Genomic DNA, 12,489 nt, shown 5'->3' with positions numbered 1-12,489 from the left:
AAAGATGTTACACAATTCGGCGCGCGTGATTTTTGAAATGAAACAAGTATTACAGTAACTTTTTATTTTTTTAAAGTTACAACAAAAATAATAAACAATAATAATTAACGTAACTTACTCTAAACGTTAAAGCTTCTACTTAGCTAACGATAGATTAAATAATTTCAATAGACCAATTTAAATTATAACATTGACTGACCAGTCGTTTTATCACTTTCATCTTAAATATTAATACAAATAGTAATATAAATGCTACACGATCATTATATTAGCTCTATACATTATAATTAATTTGGAACGGTTACACAACGTCGATATAGTGACTGCACTTACTAAAAACAGAACATTTTCTGGTAACATGTAAAATATTAAGTTAAGCCTATGGACAGACAGTGCAAAATTAAACAACATACTACGCATAAACTCGTTGAGTCATGTTTGAATTTAATTTTGCGCACTGTCTGTCAATAGAAATAAAGTTCACCGAAAATGCTTTGTTCTTAGTGTCGGGTAAACCAATGGTTAACTTAAAAAAAATCCGTTTTATATGAGTCGCGCTTTGTCTTCTGCACAAATTGAAAACAGGAACCAATTTGTGCAGTGACGAAAATGAGATCTCGAAAATCAGCTGTCACTATACATTACTTAAACTGTGGTTTCGTATAAAATTCTTAGAGCACCTAATAAAAACCTCAGACAAATTCGTTCGCTTTTGTACATATCTACACACATTTATATAACCTTTCCAAATAACAGAGTTTCTTTGTTCGTAATAAAATCATTTTATCAATAACTACCTATCTATATTCCATGTCTTGTACTGTACAACTTACGTTTTTACAGAGATTTGCATTGCAGATTTTTAGGCTAAAACCTATAATTCATTATGTAAAAATAAAATATCTAATTACTTTTGTCACAAAGCCCCGTGTTTGGATGAAGATTCATCTAGATAGATGAACTTCGGAACTTCAACAAGGTATTGTGGTCATAGTTTAATATAGCATCAAGTTACTGTTGGTAGCAAAAGCAGTTTGGTTAAAAATGTCTTATGTGGTATTAAGTAGAAGTTGACTGTTAACCTTTCTTGTGCCGTACGTATTGGTGTTTACATAAGAACTAATCAATATTTTCGACTTTATCAAAACTGCATATAGTGTCGAGTTGGGGTCATTTACCGTCCTTGGTCATAGGCTGTGTTTACTCGTGGTCCCCGTGGGTAAATGGTCGACATATTACCGGATGGGCATTTTTTAATTGCTCGCCGGCAGAAAATGTTTTGGTCTACATATGGCCCGTTCCTACGTCACCTTTGGAGCAAAGGCGATGATGTAGGCTCACCGGGAGTTGACTCTTGACAGTCTATTTTTATCAAAGTTGCATATAGCGTCGAGAAGGGCTCCTCGGGCTCCGTTGGTGGCTGGGCCGGCGAGGGGGCTGGCGGGGCTGGCGAGTGGGGTGGCCGGGCTGGCCGCTGCGGGTGTGCATGAACTAGCACCGCTTGCGTCCGCCGCTGAAAAGTAAATTTACGTCAATTAAAAGTACCTACTACTCTCAAATGAATATTGATTCGAAAGATGAATTCATTCGGCCGATGGTATGATCTCAATAGCTCAATGGTTAAGAGCACTGTCCCGGAAGTGCATGAAAGCATGTGTGACAAGTATAACGAAACCATTTAAATATATGTCTTTATTAAATTACAAGTGATGCATTAATAATTAGTAAGTATGATTTGATTAGACAGCAGTTTTATTATATGTATAAATTAGCGACCCAGCCTGGCTTCGCTCGGGCAAAACAAAAAGTTGTCTAAGTCCTGAAAGATTCGTCTCTTCTCTTCAAATATCTATTGGCCAAATTTCATGAAAATCGGTCCAGGTTTTTATAAGTATATTCATTACAGACAAAAATACAAATCTTTTTATAATATTAGTATAGATATGGATATAAATCAGTAGACTCACAGTGCGCGGGCGGCGTGGGAGAGGAGGCGGTGCTGTGCGAGCGCACAGTGTCCGCGAGGGACGACGTTGACTTCCACATACTGTCGCGCTTTTTCTGCAAAAGTTGCCTTTACTATATTTCCCGTTCGAAAACTAGCCCTGTTATTCATAAAAAAGATACAGCATTCCAAGCTAAAGTATTGTTTTGTCACTAGGGCACTTTATAATATTTGACATTGACAGAACGAGACAAAATATATGCTTTAAGTTTAATGAATAACGGGATAAATCGACATTTTCATGTTAAAATATAAATTATAATCAATTAGATGTAACAAAATGCCTGATATGACATACAGTCTGTTAAAATTGTAAAATCTTTAAGATAATTGTAACACTTGATTGGCGAATAAATAATATGAATATGAAAACGGATTTTCAATCAATTACATTTTTTGTCATACCAAATAGAATTATCATGATTTATTGATAAATATTCAGAGTTGCCAATCGACAAGTGTCAGCTCTCTAATTTTTTTCACTTTCTTGACTATAACTATTACATATTAACATAGAATAAATGTACACAAAAGTTATAGAAAAAAAAATATAATAACGATAAAAATATAATCATAATATCCAATATACAATCGATGTTATAAAATAATAGACATACATTGTCTATTATTTTATAACATGTCATTCATATGAAATTTTTCAACACACTTGAAATCGACACCTATAACTTAAAACATTGAATAAAACATAACGCACGCCCGGATGTTAAGTGCGGGTGGAAGTGTAAGTATAACTAGCACACAACACTAATCAAAATGCGAATGGGGCTTTAGTGCAGTAAATTTCGATCATGTGTTTTAATAAAAATTTTAAAAGGAATTTCGTCTCCTAGAAACCAAACTTTTTACTTCGTAAAAAACTGATGGTTCCCAAACGGACTAACATTTTCTAAATATAGCTATGAACACTTTCAATGAAATTGTCTATAAAAAAACTAGATCAATATTGGGACCAACCGTTTGGCTGCCACGATAAACTTAAACCACTATAAACTAAACTCCTTCAGTCACCGGGAGTTTTACATGAAGCGAAATTAAAATAATGTTTTCCTGAAGATTGTGCCACCATTGGGGAAATGCTTTACCAACGTTGATATGAGAATACATACGAACGCTGGTAAAGCATTCGCCATTAGCGGGTTACTGCTTGTCTTCTTTCTTGGCCTTACTTGTAAATTATAGCCATTGTATGAAGTTTCGCCGTACGTCAACGCACGTCAACATCAAAACCTATAGAAAAAAACAGAGCACAACGGAGCTACATCGTGGAGCGTCGTCATCGCAACGGAGCGCCACTGAGCAATGGGCATTGGGTATGGCTCTTACATAACGTAAATCAATAAAAAAAAAAACAACATAGGATCAAGAGGTGGAAACTTCGTTTACCTTTGAACTTGTAGCGGAAGAGCCATCTATTATTGAATTTGTACAAATTTTATAAAGATGACAAGGTTACACAGGATAGCTTTTAAACATTTTCACAGTATTTGTTTGATTTCACATTTATTAAAATTATGTTATTCTATCACCTACTGATTAAATTATGTAAAAATTACTGGCTTTTAAGCTCTTAATAGACAGTAGGTGAAAATAAAGTAGTTATAACAAGAAAATGAATTGTAATGTCTACACTAACCGCTCTTCGTTTCTGCCTTCGCAATTCTTCTTCGGAACCCAAAATCTCTTGTATCCTTACTTCTCTCCTAGCATTTCTTACCTGAAACAAATATGTAGTGTAATAGAAATAGACGAACGTATTTTTACGGTGATCGTATTTTTAGAATCCATTCCTACTAAAACAATTTTCAATTTAATTTATTTCATAATACGACAAATATTCGTACTCCACTTACATAACTCTTTTTATTATCTAAGATACTTTTGCCGAGTAGGAATGTGGCCGTGGTTATGGCTCTATCTCTATGTAAGATACTATATTGAATTAATTATTCAATTCTTACACTATCGTTACAGAGACACTCCAATGCAATAGCGTACTTATGTACTTAATGTTAAATATAGGTAATTCCTAACAATTACTCTCTCTATCACATTGAATGTGTGTCGCTAACACTGGTGTCAGATATTATTCAAGTCGCCTAAAGCCATCTGACTTGACTTTTACGACTACGTACCGCCATCTAGGAGTAAGTAGTCGCATACACATTACTATTATTATTCGAACCAATTATTATTATTGTAATTCGAAACAAATTTAAGTAATAATGAATTAACTAACTAATTTCTGCTCGCTCTTCAGCCTAGCTTCAAACGCAGCTGTGGCCGCCTTCAATTCGTCCTTCAAAGTGATGGGGAACTTCAAGTGCGCGCGGTCGTCTTCAGGCATAGCTGACAATCCGTTGAGCGGCGCGCGCGCAAACATCGGGTGACTGAGGAGCTCCGATATTGATGGCGTGCCGTGCTTTGACGTCACGCGGGATAGGCACAGTCGAAACACGGATTCTGCAAATATAAACAATGTTAAGAAGCGGTAGTGGTGTAATGGTTAAGACGCCTGTGGATCGAAAGGCCCCAGATTCGAATCCTACTCGTGCCGCATGAGTTTGTATACCAATCTGACTCATGTATAGTTGTTTTCATTAACCACCTTGCTTCCGGTGAAGGAAAACATCGTGGGGAAACCTGCACACTGGTTGATTATTAACTTGTGTGTGAAATGGAGATGGCAATGGCAAACCACTACATTAATAGTGCCGCAAGACTGTTGTCGTGCGTAATGTCCACGACCCTCAGCCATGAGGAATACAACTACTTGAAGAGATCTCGTCATGGGATAAATTTGCCGTTGAAATATAAATTTATTGTTGATATTTTACAATTAAGTTATAACCACAATATGCACGGATCCGAAGCAAGTGAAGTCTGGTGGAGAAACGACGCCGGACTCGAAGTATTTGTGCGTGTATGGTACACTATTGCATTTGTATAACATATCATCTACACTGCTCCGGCCATTCGGACATACGATATCTCAAAACAACCACTAAATATGACACGGCCAATGTTAATGTAAATATATTCAAAGAATACATTCAGATAGTAAGTCATATTTAGATATTTGTACTGTACTTTGAGCTCACCTAAATCATCAGATATGGAGGTCGGGAACTGGTCCCTGTAGTGCGTGTGTAGGGGCTCCGCAAAGGCCATCTCGTACAGCGTCAGGCCAAAGCAGTAGACGTCCACCGCCGAGGCCGAGGACGCACGGCTGCTGACCAGCTTCGGCCGATGGAGGCAGGACACGCCCATTAGACTGTTTTCCAACTCCATTAGTAACACTTTCTGGTTCTCTATCGCTATGTTTCCGGGGTGGACGTGGCCTGGAAAAGTGGTAGTAATGGAGTAATCCTACTAATAATGTTATAAATGCCAAAGTTTGTGAGGATATATCTACTGGACGAATTTTTATGAAATTTAGTACACGGGTAGAATATAACCCGGAATAGCACATAAGGTACTTTTTATCCCAAAATTTCCATGGGAGCGAAGCCCCGGGGCACAGTAAAGTTGGCATTGTATAATCGAGTTTCTACACATGTCGGCAATGTGGCGGTGCCGCCGCTATAATTTATCGCATGCCGGTGGCATTTGTGAATTGGATATATTCATGATGAATTATTGAGATAGAAATCCCATGATTACCATGATATTTACATAAGTATGTAAAGTATACAAAACATGTTTTTTGTGATCGTGTGTCGACTCGATCACTATCATGTTTTTGTATAATTTTTCACCATGTAGTTTGTTATAATACTAGAAAAAAAATCACTCTTTAAATGAGTTTCTTCCCAGCTCAGTGGTCGTTCCGAAATGCTAGTAGTTTGTAGCTTTATTAAGAAATACAATACAATTAACATATGACATGAAAAAGTGCCTGTGATGGTCTAATTTATGAAGAAATGTTTTCATTTTCAAATGCACTCACCATGTGGTATTCCCTTGTCGTGTAGGAACTTCAACGCAATCAATATTTGGTATCCGTAATGTGAGATCTGGCCGTGCGTGAAGGGCCGCCTGACCTTCGGGTTCCCATACTTGGCCAGGTGACTCTTACTGTACTCCGTCCCGTACAATATATCCCTAAGGCTCCCGCTTTCGTGTATCCTTCTTACTACGTACGCACCCGTCTCTAAATTATGTATCGCTAAAATTGGATCTATGAATGGATGCTGAAAATAAAAAATAAATCAAGATTTTTTTGATACGAGACAACCGGTTTTTAAAACGTAACAATACACAAAAAACTCCACCCATTTCTTTGTATTTCAACTAACAACAGCTATCTGATAATGATGGTTGTCTTTATCTCCTCCTTATCCGTTATATATAATGAAAATTATCACATGATTTTTTACCCTTATTTAGCCGAATATAAAATTCAGACATATAGATTTTTATGGCAATTTAACACATATTGAGCCTTTTATTATTGCCGTTAATATATTACCACAGTATATCGCTGGTTGACTGAGATAGTATACCTTTTTATTTATTACTTTTAAGCACACAATATTTGTACAAAAGACTAACAAATCACAAAGAAACTTATAAATCGGAGTCAAGCTGGTAGTTTTATTATTTATAAGTTAAAAAAGATTTGGCATTAAAGATATATAATAAAAAAAACACACCTGTAACACGTTATACAAAAAAAAATAAATTTGAAACTAATCTTAAATCAATACAAGCGTTTAGATTTTCGACCTACGTTTAAACCACTAAACTTACATTTAAATCTGCCACTGCCGAGTAAAATACAGACTACACCCAGACGAGGCGCGCCCGACATGTTACAGCCTGCACTAGTGGGAATTGAATATTCAATAAGCTGCATTGCAGACCCGACACGAAGTTTGCGAACGCGGTTGCTATGGTAACCGACGTAGACATCGGAATATTGTAATGCAATTAGAAGTGGCATCTCTTATATTTTAATGTGACAATGGTATAACGCGATATACAAAAACATTAATTATTTAGATCAATACTATGTATAGTATGCCCTTTGAGAAAAATGTGTTTGTCCTTCTTTCACATCAAAACGGAACGTTGTATTCAGGTGATTTTTGATGTGGAGATGGTTGGAGAGCCAGATAATAATACAGGCTATTTGCGGACGGAGCCGCAAAATTGGAACTAATACGTACTGAATACATAAATTGAAAATTACAGTTAAAAAATATTTTTTATTTGATTGTGTGGGCGAGAGTACTAATAGGCTTCAGAGTCCTATGCATCTATATTCTGCCTTTTAATCCTGGTTTCACACCCTCAATTTTTATATTAACGCTCTAAACAAAACCGTTAGGTGCGATAAGACTAGTTAAGACGTACGCGTATCTGCATATTCTAGGTCTTTTATAAAATTGCGATTTCTGTGAGAACCGACCATATTTTCATAATTAGAAATCAATAAGGTGACTCACGAGGAATTCGACGGCGCTGCGGTTTGCGCGCTCATCCTGTGATAAAGGTTGTTAACCCTTCGCAATGATCGTTAATTGGATGAGTGACCAAAATGTATTATCTCGAGTTCCTCGGTCGGAAGGCACGTTATGCTGTTGGTCGCGACTATATTTGCAATCGTTGTGTCGTTGGTTGTAACCCACCAATCCGCATTGGGCCTGCATGGTGGTTTATGGCCCATTCGTTTGTAATATCTTTATTGTAAATTATATTTTTGTAGAACACATACAGATTTCCAGACAATATCAACATCTCAAAATACCCGTATGCTACGATAAATATATCAACTTACATATTACATAGCGGGGTTAATAAACAATGTCATGTACAAAAATAATTACACACATAAATACTTAATGACAATACATGATGACATGATTTTTCACATCATAAAAATAATTTAAAAGCAAAAGTTGCGCATCAAACAAAGCCGTAACAATATTTTTTAAATCCTATTATCATTGCAAAAAGGTAATTGCCAGTTTTTTTATGTTGAATTCTAAAAAAATTGCATGCACCTCTCTTTCTTATAGTGATAAAGCAGTGGGGACATTAAATGGCTGATAATGATAAAGTGACTCACAGATAGAGTGAGGAGGCTCTTGAACGCCGTCTGCAGTTCCTTATCGCTGAGATGGCGGTCCGGCCCGTAGTTCTGCCACGACAACACGCAATTACTTCGGCTTTCGATGTCTGTCACCTGAAACAAACATAAATAAATAAAATAACTGCATTTTTAAAAATCGAATACCTAGTGTTATTAACCTATTTTTCTTAGATTTTTTACTCATAGACATCCAATTTATTCAAAATTCAAATCATTTATTCAGAAATTAGACCTTCACACACACTTTTCTAACTCTTCTAACGAAAATAACTCTTAGCACGCCCATGATTAGTAGAACTTTATTAGGCGCTATTTGTACGCGCAATTTTTTCATGCCCAAGAGTTTTATAATAATAGCTACAATGTATAACATCAAAGCCGCTCAGCATAAAGTAGGTATATAATTACTATTCTGATGTTTATAAGGATGGGTTATTATTAAAATCGTCGATATATTTATGAAGGAAACGGATGTAGCAGTTTACATTGATAACAAAGTGTACTTATGCAATGAAATAATAAGAAAACGTTGTGTAAAATAATATTAAAAATGTAAATGTTATTGTGTTGCCAAAATATTATTTCGTCACATAATATGAAAAATTGGAATATCTTCTACGAAACTGAATAATGTTTAAAACAATATATAGGTATCAGCTACACATAGATAGTATTGCTGTCTTAAAGACGTGTGTTTAATCTGTGCAACCTGTGGTTATTGCACTGTACAGATAACCTGTATTTGTTTCTGAATTATATATGTGTACTGATATAACAAACAGTGAGGGATAAAATCTAAAAAATATATGTATATCACCGATTCATTAAAACTGCTTGCAACAGCATTACACCTATAGTCAACTATTTTACTTAATGAAATTTTACTCCACAGACATGTATCGAGATAGATGCTTAAGTGGTCGCCAATTTGCGTGCCGAAAATGAGGACATTTCATCCTCTTTTTACGTTTCATAGGTTTTCTTAGTTGCACGAAGAAGCATTATCTATCTGGACGCATTATTACTCATTTTACTCACAAAAAAATAGTGCTTGCGGATCCTCCATCCGATGTCAGTGAGTGGTGCTTTAAGTTCGTACCGACCGTCGCCACGCAACGCTATGGACATCGTCTGCAATGCTTGTTCTGAAACAATCAAACCAATTTTAGTTTAAAACTCATACAAGACATTTTATATTTTTAGTTTATTTTGACATTAAACTTTTTTAAACTTTATTACAAAATAGAAATATTTTTTTTATTGCTTATTAATAAGATAAATAATTACCTGCAATAGCTAATGTGTAATTTTTGGGGTCTAAAAAACTTCTCACTTGCAATGACATAGCCAGTATATCATGTTTCAGCACCTCATTGATGTAATTCTGAAAAAATGTGTAACTAATAAATATGTAACTTTTATATCAATATTTTTATATTATTCAATAAATTAATTCTACAAAAATATAACATGAGATATGGACAGGACAGAATCATTAAAATTACTTTTCTTTTTGGTTTTGTTAAACCATGCAAAGATTTCTGATAATAAATCTAAATGTCTCTCTTTTCAAGAATTTCTTATTAAGTTCTTACATAACAATAGTTTTCGAATTAGAAAGTTACATAAGACACCAGTTACATGATGCTCTTGCAATATGTGGTAATTAGTGTGAGGCTTACCAGCCTCCAGTGGGTACATATTGCTTCTGTTTGACAAATCCTAACTTTCAAACTGTCACCATTGAGCCAATTTAGATGAAATTTGGAATAGATATAGGTAGGTATCAATATTCTTATCATTTGCCTATCATGTCCACACCTATACATAAATGTTTCATGATGAAAATTTGAAAATTCTTATAGTTCTATATCTTATGGCCATTACATGGAATGAAATATGCACAACACTTTCATGAGCAATATGTGCAGAAGGCAAATTACAAAGCACTCCATGCTTTGTCAATGCCTTCTGCATTTCACATACTAGCTGATAAATCGTCAACTAGTGCAGTTATCATCAATAATGTTACAATTGCAGACGCAATTGCAGGATAAATATGAATAAAATTATAAAAAACCTGTAATGCAATCTGTCTTTCAGCAATAAAAGATGGTTGCATGTTCCCAATAAGTTTCTTTGGTGGTAACAGCAGGTCAATATTGGCTGGGTGTAAGCTGGCATGAAGCGCAGCAAAGTCCCGGTATCTTCGGGACACATTCCACTTGTTCTCCTTATTGGGACCTCTTTGGACCCGTAAAATATACTCCTAAGAGACAAAGCACAAAGAGAATAAAATGTTATCAAAGTGTTATTATGTCTATGTTTTATCTGTATTTCTTTTTGTATACTTTGCTAGCCCAGTATGACACCTAATGTAGTAATTTTTAATGTAGGTACCTAAAGGAAACATTTATATAACTAATGAAACATAGCATGTATGATAGATTACGCCTCAATGAACATGAAGTATGAACTTGATCTGTGTTCCTCAACCGTGGTTTAGTAGGTTGAAATGTTGGATCGATATTTTATCAGAATGTAATCTCATATTTACTATAGTCTCAAGCGCCAAAAGAAACATAACTATGTAGGCCGAGTCATCAAAGCGTAAATGCTGATTATGAAAAAATAACTTACTGTATGTTTGTTGATGTTTTGTGCATTTTCAACGACACAAATCAGCTTTTCAGTATCATCGACAATAGGTTTTGTTTGAGTTGGGCTTTCAAATATAGCCATCACACAGGTGAACAATCATCGAATCTCGTTTATTTCAACGGATTAGCATTTAGATGCATTGTATCACCGCATAAATAACTCGAAAATAAATTCAACAAAATCATCACTATGAACATGAAAATGATCAAGGGTATTTGACAGAAACATGACAGACAATAGACTTCAGCTGGATAACATTTCATTGCATTTCATGGTCGATAATGGTCCATAGATTATGAAGAAGTAAGTACCTACCTACGGATGTGGAACATAGGTTAGAAAGGACCGGCCGCACCCCGCACGCTGACATAAAGAGGGATGTAACTAAACAACGACTTCTTTTGGTTTCGTATCCATCCAATATCCATCATATGGAAAAAGGCAAAGCGATCTAAGACAGTACAGCCACTAAACAAAAACTAAGAAAACTCACAGATAACCAAGAACATTGTTCTTATATATATATATATCTGTGAGAAAACTATATGTGGCATTGGTATTCCCACAGATCTGTATGAAATCCATATTTTAATAAGTCTTCACGTGTAAAGTGTTCCGAGTTTCATTTCGACCGTTTACTGGCTCGAAAATTTTACAGCAAGAGGCGTATCCCATAGTTTTCGAAGATTTTTATCTTATGGAAAACGATTTTTCCCAATATTTCGGCACTCGAATATGTTACATTGTTGTATATTTTCACAAAGGAATTCTTACATAATGAGAGGATTAATAAAGTACTTTAAAATAAACGTTTAATCGACTTAGCAAAACCTTTTGTGTACCTAACATACAGTGTTGCAGTAAACTCCCTATTCAATGTTTAGATATCTAATATTTAAAAATAAAGTTGATAAAAAATATATTTGATGTATTTTTTTTCTTGATTGTACTTTGGCTATATCTGCTATTTTATTAATCTAATATGTTAAGAATCTGATATTTTGAGAAATCATGCAGAACAACCTAAAATAGTGTTATTATTATCAGGATCATCCACTAAATCCTTCTTTTTTCCTTTAAACTCGTACCACGATTGCATAGAAGGTATTTTTAGTTGTAAATCTACAACAATATTGAAAATTGGAGCTTTTTGCCTCTATTGGCAATGTTTGTTAACCCTAGTGTACCAGTAGCGCCATCTGCGCTGAGCTTTGCGTAATATGCCCTATTACATTTTTTTCATATTGTGTACATGACTTAGCCATTTATTGTATGAAAACATAAAAAATAGCCCTTTACATGTTGCATTAAAAACAATTTAAAATCGCAAAATGCCAATTTTCCACCTTTTTTCCATTTTTTCACAAAAATCTCAAATATCTCGGAAACTAGAATCTGCCCAGTGGTACCCTTTTGCTTGGAACGCCACATAATATAGACGACGAATGAGGGTAACCAAGATTTTCATGCACCTTTCCGGACCAATCCAATCCGAATCTCAAAGTATTGGATTTGGCCCGTACGTGATGAGGGATACAATATTTAAAATGCATGTTTACTAATACCAAGATATGAGTAAGTAGACAGCTTAGCGGTAAACACTATTGAATTCACGTTGACATTGTTGTTGGTTCGAATCCTGAACTTCAATTATTTTGAATTAAATCTGATTATAGGATGATTTCTGTGAATGGTTTTACCCGAGCGA

At 35.1% G+C, this 12,489-nt stretch overlaps 1 protein-coding gene across 2 annotated transcripts; it reads right to left on the bottom strand.

Annotated features, from left to right (window-relative positions):
• Window positions 1-49: 49 nt before the first annotated feature.
• Window positions 50-11,205, bottom strand: LOC128677661 (uncharacterized protein). Of its 2 annotated transcripts, none has more exons than XM_053758663.2 (11): window positions 11,097-11,205; window positions 10,201-10,389; window positions 9,408-9,504; window positions 9,159-9,265; window positions 8,097-8,213; window positions 5,973-6,216; window positions 5,125-5,364; window positions 4,263-4,486; window positions 3,660-3,740; window positions 1,968-2,061; window positions 50-1,513 (listed from the first exon to the last, which is right to left on the bottom strand). In XM_053758663.2, the coding sequence occupies exons 2-11, from the start codon at window positions 10,240-10,242 to the stop codon at window positions 1,338-1,340; spliced, it is 1,422 nt and encodes a 473-aa protein (XP_053614638.1). In that variant the 5' UTR covers window positions 10,243-10,389; window positions 11,097-11,205; the 3' UTR covers window positions 50-1,337. The 2 variants fall into 2 exon arrangements, with proteins under 2 accessions (XP_053614638.1, XP_053614637.1); XM_053758662.2 differs by lacking the exon at window positions 11,097-11,205 and adding an exon at window positions 10,761-11,048.
• Window positions 11,206-12,489: the final 1,284 nt, after the last annotated feature.

Source organism: Plodia interpunctella, chromosome 18 (assembly GCF_027563975.2).
Source record: "Plodia interpunctella isolate USDA-ARS_2022_Savannah chromosome 18, ilPloInte3.2, whole genome shotgun sequence".
In the NCBI taxonomy this organism is placed as follows: Eukaryota; Metazoa; Arthropoda; class Insecta; order Lepidoptera; family Pyralidae; genus Plodia; species Plodia interpunctella.
This window is presented reverse-complemented; position numbering and strand designations above follow the sequence as displayed.

What these genes read in the sequence shown, in the direction of transcription:
- LOC128677661 (XM_053758662.2), bottom strand. Translation starts at nt 10,862, where the DNA reads ATGGCTATATTTGAAAGCCCAACTCAAACAAAACCTATTGTCGATGAT. An exon ending in TCCGCAAGCACTATTTTTTT is followed by an intron (nt 8,214 to 9,158) that starts GTGAGTAAAATG and finishes TGTTTGTTTCAG; the next exon opens with GTGACAGACATCGAAAGCCG. An exon ending in CGACAAGGGAATACCACATG is followed by an intron (nt 5,365 to 5,972) that starts GTGAGTGCATTT and finishes CCACTTTTCCAG; the next exon opens with GCCACGTCCACCCCGGAAAC.